General features: G+C 40.1%; 1 protein-coding gene across 1 annotated transcript; it reads right to left on the bottom strand.

Moving 5' to 3' along the window:
• Nucleotides 1–5,190: 5,190 nt before the first annotated feature.
• ADAT1 (adenosine deaminase tRNA specific 1) lies at nucleotides 5,191–20,707 on the bottom strand. Its single transcript, XM_042885932.1, has 9 exons — nucleotides 20,174–20,707; nucleotides 19,433–19,501; nucleotides 18,512–18,566; nucleotides 16,818–16,948; nucleotides 15,055–15,673; nucleotides 12,961–13,106; nucleotides 10,575–10,674; nucleotides 9,648–9,734; nucleotides 5,191–5,934 (listed from the first exon to the last, which is right to left on the bottom strand). The coding sequence occupies exons 1-9, from the start codon at nucleotides 20,340–20,342 to the stop codon at nucleotides 5,802–5,804; spliced, it is 1,509 nt and encodes a 502-aa protein (XP_042741866.1). The 5' UTR covers nucleotides 20,343–20,707; the 3' UTR covers nucleotides 5,191–5,801.
• Between the last annotated feature and the right edge of the window lie 129 nt (nucleotides 20,708–20,836).

Below are 20,836 nucleotides of genomic sequence, written 5' to 3' on the forward strand. Positions count from 1 at the left end.
CGTTTCTCAGCATTTAGGATGCAGATAGTGATAGAAGGAGGGAAAAGGATCTATCTGTAGGATTTCAAATCTAATAGATTCAGAGCTATTAGATCTAATCAGAAGAAAAGCCAGGCCTTTACACAAGCTATCAAGAGAGAAGTAAATACTGTGGGCTTTGAGAAGCTGGACCTACGTGACAAAGTCATAGCATATAAAGGGCACCTTGAAGAAGGAATTATAGTAATAGGGAACCAGAGAGTAGAGAACTGGAAGGAACAATTTGTTGGAGAGAGAGAGAGACAGAAATAATTGGTAAGGCGTACATATTAAAACAGTTGCATTAGCAGCTCTTAAAAAAGAAACAAACAAAAAAAACCCCACAACACACACCAGTAGTCATGCTAGGGGCATGAACATGTAACATACGTCATTTCCAAGCAAGAAAATTAAGTAGGCATTTTAAGGATATTACAGAAACAGGTATGTGAAAAAAGCAGCTTTGCTCTTCTGAAATAGAGAACTAGAATTAGAGATGCTGCATGCAAGATAAAGACTTAAAATATCACTTGCTGTAGTCTATGAGCACTGCTGCTAAAGCATAGCACAGCAAAAATAGAGGTTTTGCCACCGAACCATAACTATGTTTACTTAAGAGGCAATTCAGTCACAGGTTTGGTTCTATGAAACTGCAAAATCAAAAACAACAAAATCAAGAAGTTGCCAGCACAGTACTGGAGTTCATGCTCTGATGAGAAAGGACAGAATTACATTGGAAAAGCAGCATTGCTCTTAACTTCATGAGTCAAAAAGGAGTCACTAACTCCAGTTTAGGTTCTTCATAAAATGTTTTAATTTTTATGCCAAATGGTGTAGAACTATACTTTATGAAATGCTTCTGGATAGGAAATGCATTGCTTTCCAGGTGTAAATCACACTCACGCTGGACTCAAGTTCCCATAAAGCCATGTTATGCCTAGAATTATGTTTGGCTCTGCAGGTCCAAGAGGTACTGCATAAAGACTGGAGCTTGTGAAATATTGAAACCACACTTTCTGGTGCTTGTTAGAATAACAGTGCTGCATGCGCTTACTGCGCCTAAGAGCACAGTTGATTTCGGTAAGCCTTTCATTATTTGAAATAGCACACAGTGTATAGCAGTACCTTAGTGAACATTCTTTCACTGTTTCTTCCATGGGTTCATTCCATCCCCCCTTCAGTGGATTTTGGGTAGTTTTCTCTAAACAGAATTTTTGATTCAGAATTAAGTGGCTGCAGCTATGATCTGTAATACTCTTTTCTACTGAAACAGGAGAGTTGTTTCCTTTAAGCTGAAATTTCTCCATTTATCTGTGGTAATAAGTAAAAGTTAACTAGCTGCTAACATGAGTAAAATTGTACCTTTGCCCTTAAAACTGCAGGAGAAAGCTGATTACTTGTGAGCATGCAAATATATCTAATCAAAACAAGAAAAGATGAAGTCTTATTCCCAGTGTTACAACTTCTGAAATACCTTTCATAGTCCTCTAAAAATCAAATAACTACTCTTAACTTTTCTGTTCAGACTTAGGACCCCAGCTACACAAATAATGCCAGCAAATGCAGCAGTAAAAGCTTCTACAGCAGCAGCTTTGCTTTGCAGCTGCCAGATGTACTTGAAACTGCAATAAAACAGTTTTTAATTCTGAACCTCCCCTGTTGAGAGCAGTCTCTTACAAACCAATTAAAAGCAACTTGTCTGGTACATCTGAATCCATCTGATCTTGCCTTTCTGTTAAGCCTTAAGGACTGAGAAGACATTGCAATTTATACGCTGAACAAATGAAGTTGAATAAACATTTTACTATTTCTACAGCAGCACTTCTATTTTTTTCTTTCCCTATTTTTAAGCTCACATAAAACATCATCTTTGGTATAAACAAACCATCTAAATTCATCTAGTATGTGTATTTCCTCAAACCCTAGCTTGCTTCCCGTCTGTACACCATGAATGTTGCAATGCCCTTGTGAGGATATTATTGATTTCCAGGACTGTTATGCTCTGAGAAAGAGCAGTTCAACTGCCCAACTGCATTTGGTGGCCAGTTTTACTCTAACACTTTTCCTCCCTCTTTATCAGTAGTAACTTTCCAGCAGTAAGTAACTCGTTTTCATATTTATGCCTCAAGCATTTCCTCCAGGTGCGGTTTCATAACCAGCTAACAGTACGTAATCAACAAAAGGAAGTATGGCTCTTGTGTTTACAGGATTAATTGCAAAACTGGCAATTCCTAGCAAAAACCCATTTAGCTTGGTTTGTTTTTCCACTAAGACAGTAATTTCAATCATTTTTCCATTTACTCTGTATTCAAAACAGTAAGCATTCAAGCCAGTGTGAGGTGAGCAACAGAAGTACACGCTGAAGATAAGAACTTCGCTTTTTTAAGGCAGAGATGCTACCATATAATCTTACATGATCTCAAACTCAAATGGATGATAAGTCTACTTCAGACCTGGCCAAACACTTGTTTACGTTCTGATCCCGACTTCCTTAAAAATGAGTGAGCTGCCCACCCAGCCTTCGTACAATTTCTCCATCAGTGAATCTGTTGTAGGCATCCCACACAAATTAAGAATTACTGGCTTTTGGCAAATAGGGATGATCAGTCCCTATATTGATTTGGAAAAGCCATGCATCTAACTAGGTGACACATTATGTAGAACACTTTACATATGCCATGGGTCTCTGCCCTCACAAGTCCTGCCATTCCCAATTATTGTTTGTTTTTCCTCATTAACCGCAAGCTGTGAGCATTCTCCTCCCTCCAACCTGCTCCTCTTCAGCCATCTCTGCATTATACTGTCCTCTGTACACCTTAACTACCTCTGTTTTTCAGTGCATCAGTTATTGCAGCAGGAAGAAGCAATAAAAGCTTGGAACATGTCAACTGCTATATTCCAAGAGCAATTCTTTCAGAGATCTACAAGTAATGCCGATAGTTTAGTATGCTACCTCTTCCAAAAGCAGAGCTTGTGATCTTTATGCAGTTTTGTCTTCTAATTTTTAGAGCTGTTTCTCAGTTCTACTTACAGCATTTCCTGACATTTTCTAATTAATCAGCTGCAGCATTTCAACACCTATTTTCAATCCCAGAAATCCTATCAAGCAGACTGTAAGATCCCCTGTACAAAAAAGACAGCTGCTGGAGAGGGTCCAGAGGCCACAAAGATGATCAGGGGACTGGAGCACCTCCCCTACAAAGACAGGCTGAGGGAGCTGGGCTCCCTCCAGAAGGCTGTGGGGTGACCTCAGTGCAGCCTGCAGTACCTAAAGGGAGCCTACAGACAGGAGGTGAGTCAACTCTTTGAAAAGGTAGATAACAGCAGGACAAGGGGAAATGTCTTTACATTGAGGGAGGGAAGATTTAGGTTGGATGTCAGGGGAAAGTTCTTTACTATGAGAGTGGTGAGGAGCTGGAACAGCTGCCCAGAGAGGTTGTGGATGCCCCGTCTCTGGAGGTGTTCAAGGGCAGATTGGATGGGGCCCTGGGCAGCCTGGTCTAGTATGAAATGGGGAGGTTGGTGGCCCTGCATGTGGCAGGAGGGTTGGAGATTTGTGATCCTTGAGGTCCCTTCCAAACCTGGCCATTCTGTGATCCTGCAGACTTAGCCCAAGTCTTTTAAATGCTGCCTTGTCTTAGTTCTTTCCCTTCCTGAGTATTCATTGACTCACTATAAGACTAAATACGTCCTTAACTTCACTCAGAAAACAAAGTTTATATTAGCGTTCAGCACCTCTAAAACTGCTTTTAAATTTCACAAGTATTAGAAATAAGCAGTCTACAGTTGATAAGTGCTTTACAAACACACATGAAAACCTTACTTGGAACAATTCTAATTGCCAGGCACAAATTTTAGGAGAGTTAAAAGCATTTGCATCACATAATTGCTCATCTGAAAACTAGCCTGATGCCAGGAATGCAAAACAACTAACTTTATTATAATGCGTTTACGTAACGCATTTCAATATTGCATCTGGATAAGAACTGGAAATACTCCAGTCCAGTTGGCAGGTTCACCAGGGGCCTTGCTGATGATTAACTAAGGGAAACGAGGGATGTTAAGGAATAGTTTCTGCAAGACTTCAGGGAAGGACAGAGGTAGATTTCAGAAGCCTAGGAATTTATTGATTACCTCTTTAGTTACAGCACAGGACTGCCGTGGGGTTGCTATTTGCTCACTCACAGTAACTGCTACCACTTCTCAGCAGTTCATCCAGGGCCCATCTGCAGTGGCACCTGGCCATCTTCCAACCTTAATGACTAATACAAATCAACCATTCTGCATAATCTCCTGCCCCCTACAAACACAGAACAGCTCTCCTTTCACCAACTCAACCGGTCTTTCTGGATGTCAGTGCTGGACTTCAGAGGATAGGCTTGCACGCACATAATTCAAGTTGTTAGTCCTTCAACAAAAAGGTAACTATTCTTATGTGAAAAGTCAACTGAAGTATGAAGCAAAATGATCTGCTGTAATCAGTTCTCATGCTGCAACGTGATCTCTGCTACCCACCTTCCAATTCCATATGCAGCTCTGCAGGTTGACAGTAAAAGCTGATTTGAGAACTGCTGTGCCCATTTTTCAAATACAAAACAGTTAAAACACTAAAGAACAAAACACTCCAATAACTAAACAATTTTTAAGTTGTAAATTAATTACTTCTTTCACCTCACCACTGCATTGTCCAAATATTAGGAATAATAAGTTACAAGAGAAAAGGCACAGAAAGTATGCTCAGTATCAGTTATGCAGTCCTGAACTTGCTCACAGACGGCAATAATTTGGACAAAGTTTGAGAATTACCCATTCATCCTCCCCCAGGCAAGCAATGTGGATTGTTCTACCATTCAGATGTTAGTTGTTAATCAAGCATAAAGGAAAAGATTGCCAGAGACTACTTGCTGTCCCCACCTTGGTGGGGCTTTTTAACAAACATTTACCAGGAAACACTGACATAAATCACTAAGGCGTTTCTGCTTTTAATGAAGTATCACTGGAGGAGGAAAAACAAAAAGCAAGAACGACCCATGCTTGAAACACCGAAGTGTATGTAAATGTTTGCCTGGAACTGCACAGAATTAGGAAGTGTCTTTCCTGTACACAGAAGCACAACAAATGAAGGGCACGTGGTGTAGTACTGAAATCATGAGACATGCACAGAATACCATGAACAGTGTTATTTGACAGCTTTATCCCCAGCGCTCTTTTGCTTCTGCTCTGGGTCCTTGTCACAACAGTAGCTGATACAAAGGACTTCCAGAGGAAGACCCCTGAAAACAACTACTTCCAGTTAGGAGCAATGGGCCTGGAGGGACAGAAAATTCTTCCACACAAGGAAAGACAAGAGTTATAAAATATACAACTTACTATACATTAGGTTGTCCCAGCATCACAAGAACAACCTCAGTGTTATGAAAAGTAGAAGAAAAACAAGCACTGAAGTTTCACAGCAGCAGCCTCTTCCATAGCACTGCTCCAATTTTAGTTAATGTTACTTCCATTATAGTGGACTCTGATAGATTATAATACCAAGAAACAGTTTCCTTTGTTTTGAATTGTTTCATGCAGCTCAGAATTAAGTATGCAATGATCCTTTCCTATATTTAATAAAAAGGAGGCTTCAGATCAATCAAAACAATGAGTTCTCTAAATCGCTTCCCTTTTCAGTTCTGTCTTCCTTTGGCATAGGAACTAGAGGATATTTTTTGCATCCCTCAACCAGCAGAGGTATCTGCTGTGTTCCACGGCTTACTGCTGGATTTACATAGCTGCTTTTATTCTCATGTGAAGAGCAGATACTCCCGGGCATTCTTGATCCAGCCCAGCAGTGCCTGGCTACGTAGTGCCTTCCAGGCTTCTTGATAATTTAATGCAGCTTCCTTATAGTCCAAGTAGGTTTCCAGAGTCTTCATCCTGACAAAAAACACACAGCAATGACAATTCTTATACTACTCTTTTAGATATATTGTCACAAAATGAAAAAAGCAACCAAACATGAAAGAACACGATAATGTCCTATGAGCTTTTCCATGCCACTAAATGAAATTTTCCTGTTCTTTTAGTCTTCTGAATAAACTGTACCTGCTTTGTAATCTTACTTGGGTTACAGAGTTTGATTCTGCATGTCACTAGGGAAACCTAGAGAGACCAAGGCCTTTAGGAAACCAGTGTTTTCAGACACTGTCAGGATTCTTATACAAGAAAAAAAACTTGTCTGTCATGCTTCATACACACTCTTCAGCAGCAGAAGTTACCAGTGCCTTTGTGACAATATATTACAGAGAACTTTCATGGTAATAAGAAATGCTGATGCAAAGTAGAAAAGGTGGATAAAGATGGGAGCTTTAATATTTTGCTAGAACAGCTGTGATTGCTGGTTGGCAGGGAAGGGGATAGGGAAGAAGAATCTTCCAACGTAAAATAATGGGAAAGAGCGAGATTAAAGTTAAATACACACACACACACACACACACCAAATCATCTCCTTAAAGCGTAAGAGGCTCAGTCTTGGTGCTCTGCTCCCCTTCCTCATGTAGCATACACTCCCTGCAATCTCAGAACCACTAGTTACTCTGCTGAATGCATCAATTTTCAGAAGACAGAATTACAAGTTCATGGTATCTGATCACTAGTGAGAAAAGAGAACACAAACACCTCTAAAACAGTTTCATCAGGACTTCTTTCATTTCCTTGCACTTTTCCCAGCCTCTTCTCCCTTTGCTGAATGGCATCAGCTGCATGAGACAAAATGTTTATAAATTCAACCCAATATGAAGGGGATATCATGGGCAACACGACCTTCCTCAAGAAAGAGGAGCCAAACTGCTATAAGGAAGCCTAATGCAAGAGGTCTGTGGAGCAGGGCACTAGGCTCCAGAAAAAGTTTTCATGCTTTAAAGCACCACAGTCACCACCACCACCCAAAACACCAGCAGATTGACCAGAAACTATAATTCAGTCTTTCAGCCTTCTGTTATAACAGTGTGATACGCACAGCAAACCATGATATATTACCTATCCTAAAGACCCTAGGGCTGGAAAATGGAAGGCTGTGAACTTGCCTATGTGCCACTGCTGAACATAGGAGACGTACAGATCATAGAATGATTTGGGTTGGAAGGGATTATCTAAGTTACAGCCCTCTTCCACTAGAGCAGGCTGCCACGGCTCCATCCAGCCTGGCCTTGAACACTCCCAGGGATGGGGCATCCACAGCTTCTCTTGTATGCACTCTGACAAACCTGCCTGCACAAACTGTGCTTCAAGGGCATCACTGAAGAGCTAAAAGACCAGCAATTATCTGCATAAGCAGAGCTCAGGAAACAACACAGCTCCAAGGACTGTGGACCTTAACCAGTTCCGATCAGGAGTTGTGTGCTTATACTCCAGGATGATGACCGACGCATTCTTTGGGAAGAAATCATTATACTACCACACTTCCTACACTTAAAGTGCTTCTAAGATGTTTAAGATTTTGATGCTGTCCTTCATTGTAAATTCAGGCCATGACTTGTATTTGTCCTTTACTCTAGAATAGCTGGTGTCAGATGTTGTTTACATCTTCAGAACAGTTACCTGTACATTCTAGCATGGTCAAAGATCAAAAAAGAATTACAGTACACAGATTTTTGAGCTAACTTAATCTTGTTAAAGGTGAAACACCTATTTTCCTTGCATTTACTGTAGATGCTGATGCATACAGACATATACACATACGTACATATGCATTACACAGACATTTTTCAGTCAGTTGCTAAACCAAGATAAAGATTGATGCCTACCTCATTTCCCTGAATGCTGTTTTGTTCTATTTTTTTTTCTTTCCTAAATCTGCTGGCAACTAAATGGTTCTTCAGTACACATCCAGCAGTCTGACCCAATTTAAATAAAACACATAAGGGATTTGTCTAACTTAATTATTCCAATTGACCTCCTTCATGAAAATATTACAGTAGAAAGTAAGAAGAAAACTGAGTTGCTCCTCATGACACATTCTGACCACATTTTTCCATACTCATTATCAAAGGAATGATAACATGAAAGTGATGCAGCAGGTGAGATGGAACCAATAAGAGAACTGAATGAGGCAGCAGTCTGGCTGCAGAAGAGATGTGAAGAATCAGAGAGAGGGACAAAAAAGCAGAAGCAGATTTACATATAGGAAAAAAGAAAAGAAAATATCATCATAATCACCTACATTAGTTCACTGCAAAGCTTTAACTGCCCCAGTATCTTAGCAGTGAACAAAAGTAAATTAGAGAAGAGTTAAATGAAGTCCTGAAAAAAAAAAAAAAAAAAAAAAAAAAGCAACTGGACAAGTTGGGTGGTGAGCTAGCACCTCTACTGTACAAACAGAGCCTGTGCAGCCTAAAAATAATGCCACATGTGCAAGTCATCTGCACTTCATCAGAAGACAAGACAGAAAAATAATAAAGGACAAAAATGCCAAAGGAAATTACAAAGCCATTGAACTCAAGAAGAGGCCTGAGGTGAAGTGACTTTATGTAAGGAGCACGTGATCAGCACAAGGAGTCAGCTACTCAACAATGAATCAGGTCATGCTATGTTGGCAGAAAACAGTGATGTAAGCCACAAGCAACTTCTTTGCAAAGGAGAGTGATAATTTTAAACTGAATTAAGAAGAAAATGTGCCTCTCCACACAGCATCATTAAAACCATTTCAACAACATAGGTCATGTTGACATTGAAGCTTTTAAATAAAGACACAGAAGATAACTGCAATCTGTAATTCACAAAACTTAAAACCAAGTAAAACCTAATAATTAAAGATTGAGGGTGCACTTACTATGGCTGAGTTTATCTTCCCTAGTGTCTTAGTGCCAATGAAAGGAAGAGATGGCCTATTTCCCCTGCTCCCAGTCACACATACCTTCTATTTTTATTTATTTTGCATGGGTTCTTTTATTTGCTCCAGCTTTATCTCATCTCACTAGCTCCTGCTCCATCACACGCTTTGATGAACAAAGATTTTCGCATATATTTGACTAAAAAAATTTTATTCAAACTCTTATTAGGAAGGAGAAAGAGATGGCATCTAATATAATTGCTTAAACACCAGTGAGATATCAATAATCACAGAACCATTTGAGTACAGAGGCTTTGAATCCCATGCTGAAGGTAAGTGGTAGCAGCTCACCCTTCCAGAAAATCCTACCTCCTTCCTCTCACCTCCCTCTTTGCTCCCCTTCTCCCAGTTGCTCACTGACATTGGACAAGATTGCTTCGACTCAAGGGGAAAAAAAAATTCTGCCAAGATAACAGATTGGAAAGGCTTACAGAGGGGTCCAGAAAACAGCACATCTAGAGAATGACAAGGCTCTGTGATCAGAAAAAGAACACATCAGTTCAAAAACAGTAAGCCTTCACACCAAAACAACCTGCAACTTCTTTTCTCTCATTAATACATGAGCTGTTTATCCAACAAGGTATTTTAAAACAAAAAGACTTCCTAACCCATCAGGGATATGACATATTATTCAAGTCTCAAATTTTAACAGTAGATTTATCTCAGGTGACACTGATTGGCAGAGCCTGGGATCAGCAGTGTTCCTGAACCTCATGAAAATAACTTCTCACTCTTAAAGATATTATGAGAATGCATTTACCGGAGAGTGTCTGGTAAGTTCTCCTTTGAAATGCTTGTCACCAGCTTTTGGAATTCATGGAAGAGTTCCACTTTACAGATCTTTGATCTGATGGGAAAAAAAAAAAAAACAACAAGATAAGAAATGCACTTTCACTTATTAGTTCCTTCAGTGTCAGCCCTGTCAGGGCAAAATGCCTCTGCCCAATCCTAAAATGAGCTGGAGATATCACAGCTGAATCTCCCCCCCCTTCACTCTTCCCACCCCATCTGAGCTGCCCACTAATTTTTTTTTTTTTTTTTAAACTCTTGATTTAGATGTTACACAAAAAAAAGCTGAATTATCCCAACTGTCCCAGGTAGCACTCTGACAGTTTGCAGAGAACATTTAGCATTATCTAGTAATTATCTAGTATTTCACATGGAGGAAAACAGACCAACAAGCAACATTTTCCACCAATCACTCTGAGATTCCTTGAAGAAGAAATGAGGATAGAAATACAAAATGTTTATTATTAAGCAACCCCCCTCTAGTAAGTCTATAAATTCCTTATTTGTACCTTTTACTACAAAAGCTCTTACAGAAAGAGAAATCTGCAACAACTAAATAAGTCCTGCAACAGGCTCACTTCCTTCAGTCTCTAAAAGTTACAAAGTAAAAGCTCTGCTAGCTTTGTCAATAAATAAGCTGTCTTTTAATAAAAAATTATCACAGTTCCACAGCAACACTGTTAATGTTTTTCTCAGCGACGAGCTAGACACAGGAAACTTCTCAGCCCCTAAAGCCCTTAAAGAAAGTGAGTTCCTCTCACTTTCCCTCCCTTACACAATATTTACTTATTCCCACTCCTTAAGTTTCTGCTCCAACAATGCATCACACACCACAGTGACCTAAAGGGGAGGCTAAAAGGTAAAATATGTGCATCCAGATACCACAGTATTCTCAAACCTGCTCTGAGAGCTTCCAATCCCCTTCTTTGTAGTTCCTTGCCGAAAGCCATCTGAGGTGACATCCAGAGGTCTCTCTGGAACTGCACTCCAACTGATAGCTGGGAACAGAAGATTGAGAACAAGGGAGACACTCTTAGAAACAAGACTTAACCATTCCCTCAATTTTCTGAGTTCACATGACACCACGCTACTTTCCCAAAGTAATTAAGACAAATAGAAAGAGGACTGTGTTTCTCTTGGGTACACAGGTAAACTCCGATTAGAAAAACAGTAATAAAAACAAATACACACACACTCTTCATCTTCATCAGCTCCTTTAAGAATCCATGCCTCTTTAAACATTCAGCCTAAAGCTTCACCATTGTCTCCTTTTTAGAGGGATTCTATTCTCTTTGGTACATCCAGTCTAGACAAAGTATGAAGAAACTTCCAAGTTAGATGGCAGCTGCACATCAGTCTGCAAACTACCAGCCTACCTTTATACCTTTACCAGTCATCCTTTGTTTTCCTTATTATTTTGTGTATCCTCTTAATTGCTCTTCATGTGTCATAATTGACACATACCAAATGTACATAGTCATCATCTGTGAAAAAAGTTACTAGCTTATAGTCAAACAAAAATACTTTGGTGGAAGAGATAACAAGTGCCAACAACATTATGCTCTTCCCCTATCCTGACACCCGATTACCATCTTAACCTGTAGTGCTCTGCAGGCTGAAGCTTGGCATGTCCTACCTCACAGCCTTATAAATAACTACCAAACATCAGAAGAAGCACGTTTGCAGAAACAAAACTGACATGCCCAGCCTGCCCCTCTCTAACTGAACAGTAGTATCTTCAACATCTACTGCCTTGAGATAATTTCTGCTCCCTAAATTCTCTCATTCCTCTCTCTTCCTAATGGGTGAAAGAGCTGCATGTACATGAAGTCTAAAGAGAATTTTCACAGCTTCTCTTATGATGCCATCCTGCCATTCGAGATACTCAAGAACTACATAATATAAAGCATTATACATTACGCAGACCAGTAATGTATTGTGATTCAGCTATCAGCTACAGTTGCTATGCTCTGCTTGATGTAAATTGTACTTATGCTGTGACTTAGGTGATTTAGTGCTGCAGTACTCCACAAAAGTGAAATCCCTTCATAATGTCAAATAACATAAAATACATAAACATTGAACAATCCCTGTATAGAATACCTAAAAAATAAGTTGTCTAGAGGATACCAAACTCCAGAAAGTAGATTAAAACTGACTTGAAATTCAAAACTTTCTCTATTTTTCCCCATTTCTTTCTAGACATTGCAGACTTCAAAATATTAAGTTGAAGATGTTCTTCTTAGAAATACTAGCTGCAATGTACCTATCCAGCACATCTCAATATCCAGCTTAAGAACTATGAATTTAGATTTAATTTTGATTTTCATTGCTATGAAAAACTCAATCTAGTATATTTCATATATGCAAAACAGTTTAATATTCACTAACTCCTTACATAGTGACCTAAGTAACCATACAAAAATACTAAAACAACACTTTTTTTTTAAATTTAGTACATTTAGACACAGGTTGCCACAGACTATTTTTGCTCAGTTAATTCACACCACTTTTCAATGATGGATTTTATTTCCCAAGTCCCAGTATAAAAATCTTTCCCTTATTGGCATCTACAGGTAATTACAAATTTAGGCATCTGTGAATTCCACACAGGAGCTCTTTATTTCTATGCTGTTTTATCATCAGGTCTGTTCTAATCACAGGGTATCTCCAAGTACAATAGCAGTTGAAGTTTTGAAAAACTGCTTAACCTCACACACACAATCAGTTCCCTCCCCCCTCCTTCCTCCACCAAAAACGAGACCACACTGCTAAATTACAACGTGATTTGCACATTAATTCATTACGATGAGAAAAAAAAAAAAAAGGCAACATCTCAAAGAACTTATAAATAAATAAACTTACAAACTTATAAAACCTTTATGCTATGCTCTCCTGCATTCCTTCTACATTCAAAAATTTCTGGAGAGTTTAAAAGCACACTTCAATATGGCAAATTTTCTATTGATCGAGAAGAAGGTAAAACTAATTAAAACAAGAAGTCTCAATATTTTTCTTTTCACCCTCAAAATTTTTGAATTGGCTAGTTATTTTTTGCCTTTCTTTAGATTATATATTCCTACAAATTCTTAGCTCATGCTCTGCCTCTACGTTCCTCTAAGCACTTTCCAGCGCTGCCTTCAAATTAGTCTACTGCTGTAAACCACGCTTTGCCTCCAGCACTGCCAGTGAATGATGCCACATTTTACAGAACATCACCAAATCCACCTAATTTACATTCGAACCTTTGCATACCATTACACAACCAGTCCACATTCACTCACCTGCGCTACAGGGAACCAGTTTTCTTTTGCTGCTCATCAGACCTTGTTGGATGGCCTGACGGCTATGTTCAAACTGAAGGTCTGACTGCAGCAACTGAACCTCCTGAGTGCGAAAACCATCTGGTAACAATGAGATGTGCTGACACCTAAATAAACATGGAGAAATGCAAGCAATTTAAAGAATTGTACTCCAGGACAAGCAGATTCTGCACAATTTAGTTTCACAATCTAAAATGCGTTACATTTTAAAACAGAACTGAATGCAAGCTGCAAAACAGAGGTAAGAAGATCTGGGGACATTTCCCCCTTCTAAACAGTATCTGTTTAGGCTATGAAAAAAACAGCCACATAGTTTAGTAAGACCTTGTCCACCCTACATAAACTACAATGAACCAATTTTAATGTAGATACAGTTGAAAGCTAGGACAAATCCATAGAAGACAGGCAAAATAAAAACTGCAATATAATTCTGCAATCAAAATGAAAAAAACAATCAGAAATTATTTACACAGTCAACCACACTACATTAACAACATTTTTACAAACCTGAAGGTTCTTAATCAAAGACTAGAAAGTTCCATATACAACCTCAGCATTGTTACCTTCACAAGAACTCAATAAATGTTATTAGAATTTGGGGTTGGACTTGATGATCCCTAGAGGTCCCATCTAACCCATACAATTTTGTGATTCTGTGAATCACTTGAGGAGGAAAAACATTGTGTATGTTTAACTATTGTAGTATTCACATAAAGCAGAAATGAATTAAAGCTAAGGGTCATCTTATCAGATGTACTTTGCAAAGTCAGTTTTCAGACTGTATTTATTAAGTAGCTGGTCAGGCACTATTTCTGCAACCTTTAAACATCTGAGCTCTTAAAAATTAGCAGCAAACTCACAAAAATGAAATTAATTACATGGTGAGTTGTCACGTGGCAAAGTCATAGTATTTATTTTCTACTCCTGGGACTAAATAACAAAATGGTGAAAACAGAAACCAACAAAAAAATATTCCTCAGTATGTTATTTTAAATTCAGCAAAGAAAACTCTGAAAAGCAACATAAAACCAGCACCTTCCTAAAACACCCACATATGAAAGTGTGCAGAAAGTCTACCAAAGTGCTCATTCATTGCCTTGTTAGTGAGACTGTGTAGCAACTGAACAGATCAATACAATGGGAAAGGCGTCACAACAGAGGTTTGATGATGAAAGGACTGGCACAATAGAGGTGGTATAAAGGAAGGGAAGAAACTGCTCGCTGTATCTGAAGATTCCAGGTTCACAGGGGAGAGCTTCACCAAGGAGGCATCTCCAGCCAGAGCCCCTTCCCCAGTGGCAGTCGGCACTTCAATGAGGTCTAAGAGCTGCAGCCAGGCTCCGTCCTTCTGGCCCCACAGCTGAACTGCCTTCACCTGTGCTCCCAGGGCTGACCGGGTCTTTTCTCTAGGTGCTCAGTGGTTCAGAATGTGACACAACAGTTACTCTACAGACTTGTCTTCAGGACAGAAGTACTTGGGAGTTTAATTTAATTCAAGGAATTCATTATTCAGCCATTTGCAATTTTAGGAATGTATTGAGGACTCTACTATTCAGTTACCTAGAAGAGACAAAAGCTGCTTTTGCTCACCAACTCATCTCTATAAAAGAGGACTTGGAGGATTATTGAGAATATCCTGAGTATAGGCAACTGAATAAATTACAAGCTCTGCTTGGCCTTCTTTGAGAAAACAAATTCTGGAAGACAGTGAGAAAAATTCAACTTTACTATGCTAAAAATATCCCAAACCTGTGTTCTTTCAGGCTTTACTTTCTGCTTCTAGAAAAGCTCGGGCAGGTAACAACCTCTCAATGTTCCACAAAGGAATAATCAAGCAGATCCTGAATCTAATGAATTGTTTTGTACACCTTCAAGTCTAATCAGTACTTTGATCAGCAGAAGTCATCTACACAGGGCTACTTTCTTAAAAAGTGAATATTCAAAGTCCACACGTTCTGCAAGTGACTCTGGTGCTCAGTTTGGATATCTGCACAAGCTGTCTTCCATAACTCAATTTCTATACAAGCTACCCAACTTCCAGTGTAGAGCGCATACCTTTCAATAATTGCTCTCTGCATAGCTTCTTGGCTGTATGGACACTTCCCCACTATAACTGCTGACAAATACACTGGATACTGCAGGAAATGCATCAGAAGGGCTCCTTGACATCCCAACACATTCCAGCGAGCCAGTTTATCACTGCAGGACATGGAGCACGTTCTATCCCCACGACCCGGCTTCACCCGTAATAACCCTACACAGTGATACTCTATGCCAGGTATTAGGGTGTCACTCAGCTCTCCAGGTACACATTTTGCTCCAGTTCTATAAACGTCTACTGCCTTCAGTTTGTCAATGCTGGTCTTCTTGTTAGCTGCTTGCATCTCTTCAGAACATTCACAGCACTCTGGACTCACACTGCTTTCTGGTTCCACAAATACTTGCTGAATAGCCACGTCCTCAGTGATTGTGGAAAAAAATCCACCATCAGCATTCTTCATTCTCTTGATTATATGACTACCTGCCATCTTCTCTGATTTCCTTTTATCTTCTGGGCCCCTATGATCATGGTTACTACTGCACAACACTGATTGTCCAGTTACATCACGTCCATTCACTGATTTAGAAAGATGGTTCTCTGTTCCTCTAATTGGAATAATAGAAGCATCACCACCTAGAGAAGAATGAACATCAAAGTTAGCCAAACAGGTGTCTCATATGAGCTTAACAGATCAAAGCAATGTTATGGCTACTACTAGTTTTCACAAATTTGTACTCAAAAAAAAATTATAATTACTGTAATACAATGATCAGTGTGAAAAATCCGCAGGAAAACCAAATGATACAACCCCCAAAATAATAAAGAAAACACTACCAAATTAGAATGGAAATCATAATTTACATCACTAAAACAAGATCAAAACCAAAATTCCAGGATGAGTTTAAAGAAAAAAAAAAAAAAAAAAAAAAAAAAAAAAAAAAAAGCCAAAAACCTGGGAAGCATGTGAGGATAGTAAGTCAGGAAGTTACTATTAAACTTGAAGATAGTAGATTCTGTTCTTATCTTGCATTAATGAAGAAAATAATTACAGCCTATACCAGCAATGACATGAAATTTACGAAAATGTAACGTGTCTGTACTAACTCACTGTTAAATACTGATGGGACATTTAGAGAGTACTCTGCTTTGGTAACAGACTAATGGTTGAAAGAGCACACAAGGAATCTGAACAGCTGAGAAGTGGCATTCCTATGTTTTGCCAACAGGCCTTTATCTCCATTGCGGTGCCATGGTTTTTTGTTTCTTTTCATTCATTAGTTTTGTTGGTTTTTTTTTCCAAACGCTCCAGGAGTGTCTTTTGTAACAAAAGAAAAGGATGCATTCCATTCCATAAGATGGGTAGAGAGACATAGCAGGACAGGAGTATTTATTTATTTACAGGAACTGTAGTAAATGCCCTTTTTTTTTTTTTTGCCCATAGGAATCTGAGTCCAGAAAAACAATTTAAAACATTTAAAGTAAAGTGATCAAGAAATATGACAGGATGTCTAACATTTTCATTACTGGAAGCCAAACATCCCACCATACAGTGAGCAGTTTATTGGGTTTAATGAGTTCTCACGGATCATATCCAGTGAAATAAAATGCCAAACATATCTGTGGAAGCCCAGTCAAGTACCTCTCAGGGCACGTACTGATAGCGTTGACATGAACTACCTACCACCTTACTCTTACTCCGGAAAGCCTGAAAAAAGTAAAATCTTTTCTGTTTCTTACACTTGGGAATCATGAAATTGGTTCACTCCTAAATACTCACACGGGGTATGACTACAGAAGAAAATAAATACGATATTTGGCTTGAGTTTCCATTTCCCAGTTTCAGTTCCTGGAATAAAGATGCTGCATTGTTGGTAGGAAGTTGCCAGGCGCATTTGATGGAGAAGATACCTGTTAGACAGAAAGTTTCCAAGAACCATTTATTTCACTTTTGATGCATGGTAAAAATGACAAAACTTGTATGTCCAGTACTGTTTGCTCATTCCTGATCATGTATTTGAGGAGCCAATCAGTTATGCTTCTGTAGTCAGAGAGCATCCTGACATACTCCATAAACAAGCAAACCACTACAACCTTAATGAGAGCTCAAAGGGTTAAATTCAGAACAGTTAACTACCTCCTCACATTGCACAGACAGGACGTACTCCTACCACTCTACTTATTACCAGCCCTGACACTCTATAAGAACCAGTTTAGAAGCAAAAAACCACAGAAAGTCAGATATTTGCTTCTGCCACTTTAGTTCCTTGAACCAGCTTCCTTATGCTTTCCACAGGAAATATCATTGAGCAGATCCCCCTGGAAGGTATGCAAAGGAGTGTGGAAGAAAAGGAGATGACACAGGATACCAGAATTACTTCATCAAGAGCAGGTCCTGCCTCACCAGCCTTGTTGTTTTTTATGATATCTAATAATGCAACTAATGCCAAGGGAAGAGCCACTGATGTCATCTATCTAGACTTCAGTAGGCATTTGACATAACCCGCCCATAACACTCTTCTCTCCATATTGGGAAGATACGTATTTATTGGTGGACTGTTCAGTTGACAAGGAACTGGTTGTGAGATCACACCCAGAGAGTGGTGTTCAATGGTTCAATGTCTGCATGGAGACTGGTGACAAGTGGTGTCCCTCAGTACTGGGATGAGGGCTCTTTAACATCTTCATCAATGACACAACAGAATTGAGTGTACCCTCAGCAAGTTTGCAAATAACACCAAGCTGTGTGACTGACATCTCCAAGGGAAGGGACGCCATTCAGGGGAACCTAGACAGGCACAAGGAATGGGTCCAAGCGAACCTTACTAAGTTCAAAAAATCAAAGTGGAAGCTGAACATGAGCCAGCAATGTGCCCTTGCAGCCCAGAAAGTCAACTGTATCCCGGGGTGCATCAAAACAATTGTGACCAGCAGGTCAAGGGAGGTGGTCCTGTCCGTCTACCCTGTACTGATGAAACCTCACCTGGAGTTGTGTATCCAGATGGGAAGTCCTTGGCACAGGAGAAACATGGACCTGTTAGTGCATGCAGAGGAGGGCCACAAAAATGATCCAAGGGATGGAAAACCTTCTGCTTGAGGTAGACTGAAGAAGAAAGCTCTGGACCAGGCTCTGAGCAACCTGACCTAGCTTTTCATTGCAGTGGAGTTGGACTAGATGACCTTTAAAAATCCCTTCCAACTGAAACTATTCTGTGATTCTAAGCAAACATAGGAATGTATGTGGAAATAGTGAAATGCTACCTTCGACGCCTAGTCATAATGCCAACACTGAAATCACATGAAATAACATCCTACTTCTTTGTAAAGGGTCTCTATAATAACAAGGAAGAAACAAGCATTCTCATTCCTGAAGCTGTCATTTCTGGCTATTTCAGACGTAAGTTAGAAGTTTTTTTTACATCACAACAACCTCAAGCAGCACTGAATAAGAGCACATGTTCATTCATGTCTCACCTCTGGAAGCTCCTTTTGGCCACAATTTCTGCATGACTGTCATTCAGAATGTCTCCTAATGCAAGAACCAAATGAGAATACACAGTATTAATGAACAGGAGAAAGGTTCAGCAGATTTGCTAGCATTTGAAGGGTTTAACATTGGTATTAGGTTATTCTAACCTATTTTAAACATCCAATCACTACAAAAGGAGATCAAAACTCCCTTTCAGTCTGTAGCAAGTCCCAAGGGGAAGTCTTAGCAGTAAAGATTGAAGTAAGGAAGGCAATAACTTGACCTTCTTAGTGTTCTGAGTGAACCAGGCAAAATCCATACTATGGATATATATTAGTTTTGTATCAACACAGTTTCAGATTAAAAAATAAAAATCGGAGGAGTCCAGATTTAAGATAACTTTCCTTTTGGGCAAGTGTTATAGCTGCTGTAGCACTACGCAGACAATTGGAAATTGTAGCTACTGGATGCCACCTGTCTTATACAGATACTGCAGAGTCATAGAATATATAGAAAAGAAGAAAGAGCTGGCTAGTACCTCTCGTGCCATGCCTTCCTTAACACCGCAAGTATCTTTCGCACTGGACAACAACAAAACTAGACTGCACCAGGTGACAGAAGCACAATAACTTCAGTTATGTTTTGTTCTGCTTTTAGCTATTAAATGTTTGGGTAAGTAGATCTGGGACCTAAACTGCTCTTTTCCACACAAAGCTTATTCACCTTCAAGGCAGCAAATGTTTAAGGCCACTATTTTGTCAAACTCCTGTCTGCTTGCTACGGATAAAGACTGCATTATATTGCCTAATACTTCTGGCTTCAATCCAGAAGACTGACTTCAATGCCTTGAACATTCTTCATTGATTCTATGACATCACCAAGAAGGAAGTTAAGACAAGTAGTCTTGGATTTTACATAATGCTTACCAGTTTTTCTCATTTTGTTTAGTCCAATACATTTTGTTCCAGTTCCGAGAGCAACAACCTCCTTGGTTACTGAAAAAGAAACAAACTGGACAACTATCACCAGAAGCACTGTTCTCATGCAGTTATTTTGTTAAAACGGTACAGAAGACTGAATGGGTACAGTAGGGCAACGTACAGGGAGGCAGGCAGCGAGATGTTCCAACTACAGAACTGAACGCAGTAGATACAACCACCAGTGTCATGATCACAAAGTACAGGTACTAGCATCGGTATGACACACTAGGCAACAAGCAGTGAGCAGCAGCAAAAGACTCCTCATATGTCTAAGAAAGAAGTATGAGTTACAATCTGCATTACAGCAACTTTGAAGTGCCAATTAAAGAAAAGAAGATGATGGGGAACAACAGCAGCAGAAAAAGCACAGTGCACCAATGCTTTTACTGCAGGTATCTAGGACCTGCCCAGTCTTTCATCGCTTACTAAATAGCTGAATGCAGGCTTTCACCTTCTTAGTTGCAGTCTGAATAACAATATTTCACTGCAACTCTCTTTTTCCAGACAGAAATTGTAAAAGCTCTTACCAGAAGAACTTCACAATAGAAAGAAATGAGACAGGAAAGGGTGTGTTTGTTATTTTAAAATAAATAAATAAATGGGTATCCTGAAGGATAAAAAAAAAAAAAAGAATTATCGCAAATTCACCACTGCCCCTCAGCTTGCAAAGCACAACTCAGTTCTCACCCTGCAGGCTCCCCACATCAGCAGAACCCTCTCCATTAGCCGCAGATTCCACTTTGACCACAGCTGCCAGCGAAGTCCATTCTCTGCTTGGATCTGGCTTTCCCTGCTTAGGGAGTTTGGTCCTATAATGCTCATAACATAACTCAGCAATTTCATCTGCTGACCACATGGCACCTGCTGCAAGTGCAGCTTCTGCGCTGGATGCAACCACGGTGACAAGCCCGTCCCCTCAAATCTTGCTACGTTGTTGTACAACACCTTTCTGGGACAGATTCTAAGGTGATTGCACCTCCCCTTTCCAAACTGTCACGCCAAACAGAAGTTTTCTAGTTTCTCTCAAATTGTTCGGAATAATAATAAACCAAAGCCACGCTGGACCCCGAGCAGCCCACGAGCAGCAGCTGCGGCTGTAACCCCCCGACGCTCCTATCTCACAGCGCCGCTCCCGGCACGGCTCCGAGCTTCCGCCCCTCTTCAGCGGCGGGGTCGCCCACGCGCCCACGACAACAGCTCCGAAGCCCCCAACCCCCGTCAACGGCGCGGACAGCGCACAGCACCGCGCCGCCACCTCCCGCCGAAAGCACCCGAGGCCGCGCCGCGCTCCGCAGCCCCGCCCCGCCCGCGCGGTCCGCCGGGAGAAGCAACTCTCGCGCAGGCGCAGAA

Source organism: Lagopus leucura, unplaced genomic scaffold (genome assembly GCF_019238085.1).
Source record: "Lagopus leucura isolate 7727_CA_CO unplaced genomic scaffold, USGS_WTPT01 Super-Scaffold_100053, whole genome shotgun sequence".
Taxonomy (NCBI): Eukaryota; Metazoa; Chordata; class Aves; order Galliformes; family Phasianidae; genus Lagopus; species Lagopus leucura.

Excerpts from the sequence above, each read along its gene's own strand:
- ADAT1 (XM_042885932.1), bottom strand. The coding sequence starts at position 20,342 with ATGTGGTCAGCAGATGAAATTGCTGAGTTATGTTATGAGCATTATAGG. Across the intron at positions 16,949-18,511 it reads GCCAAAAGGAGCTTCCAGAG|GTATCTTCTCCATCAAATGC; the intron begins GTGAGACATGAA and ends TCTGTCTAACAG. Across the intron at positions 13,107-15,054 it reads CAGAGAGCAATTATTGAAAG|GTGTCAGCACATCTCATTGT; the intron begins GTATGCGCTCTA and ends ATGTTTATTTAG.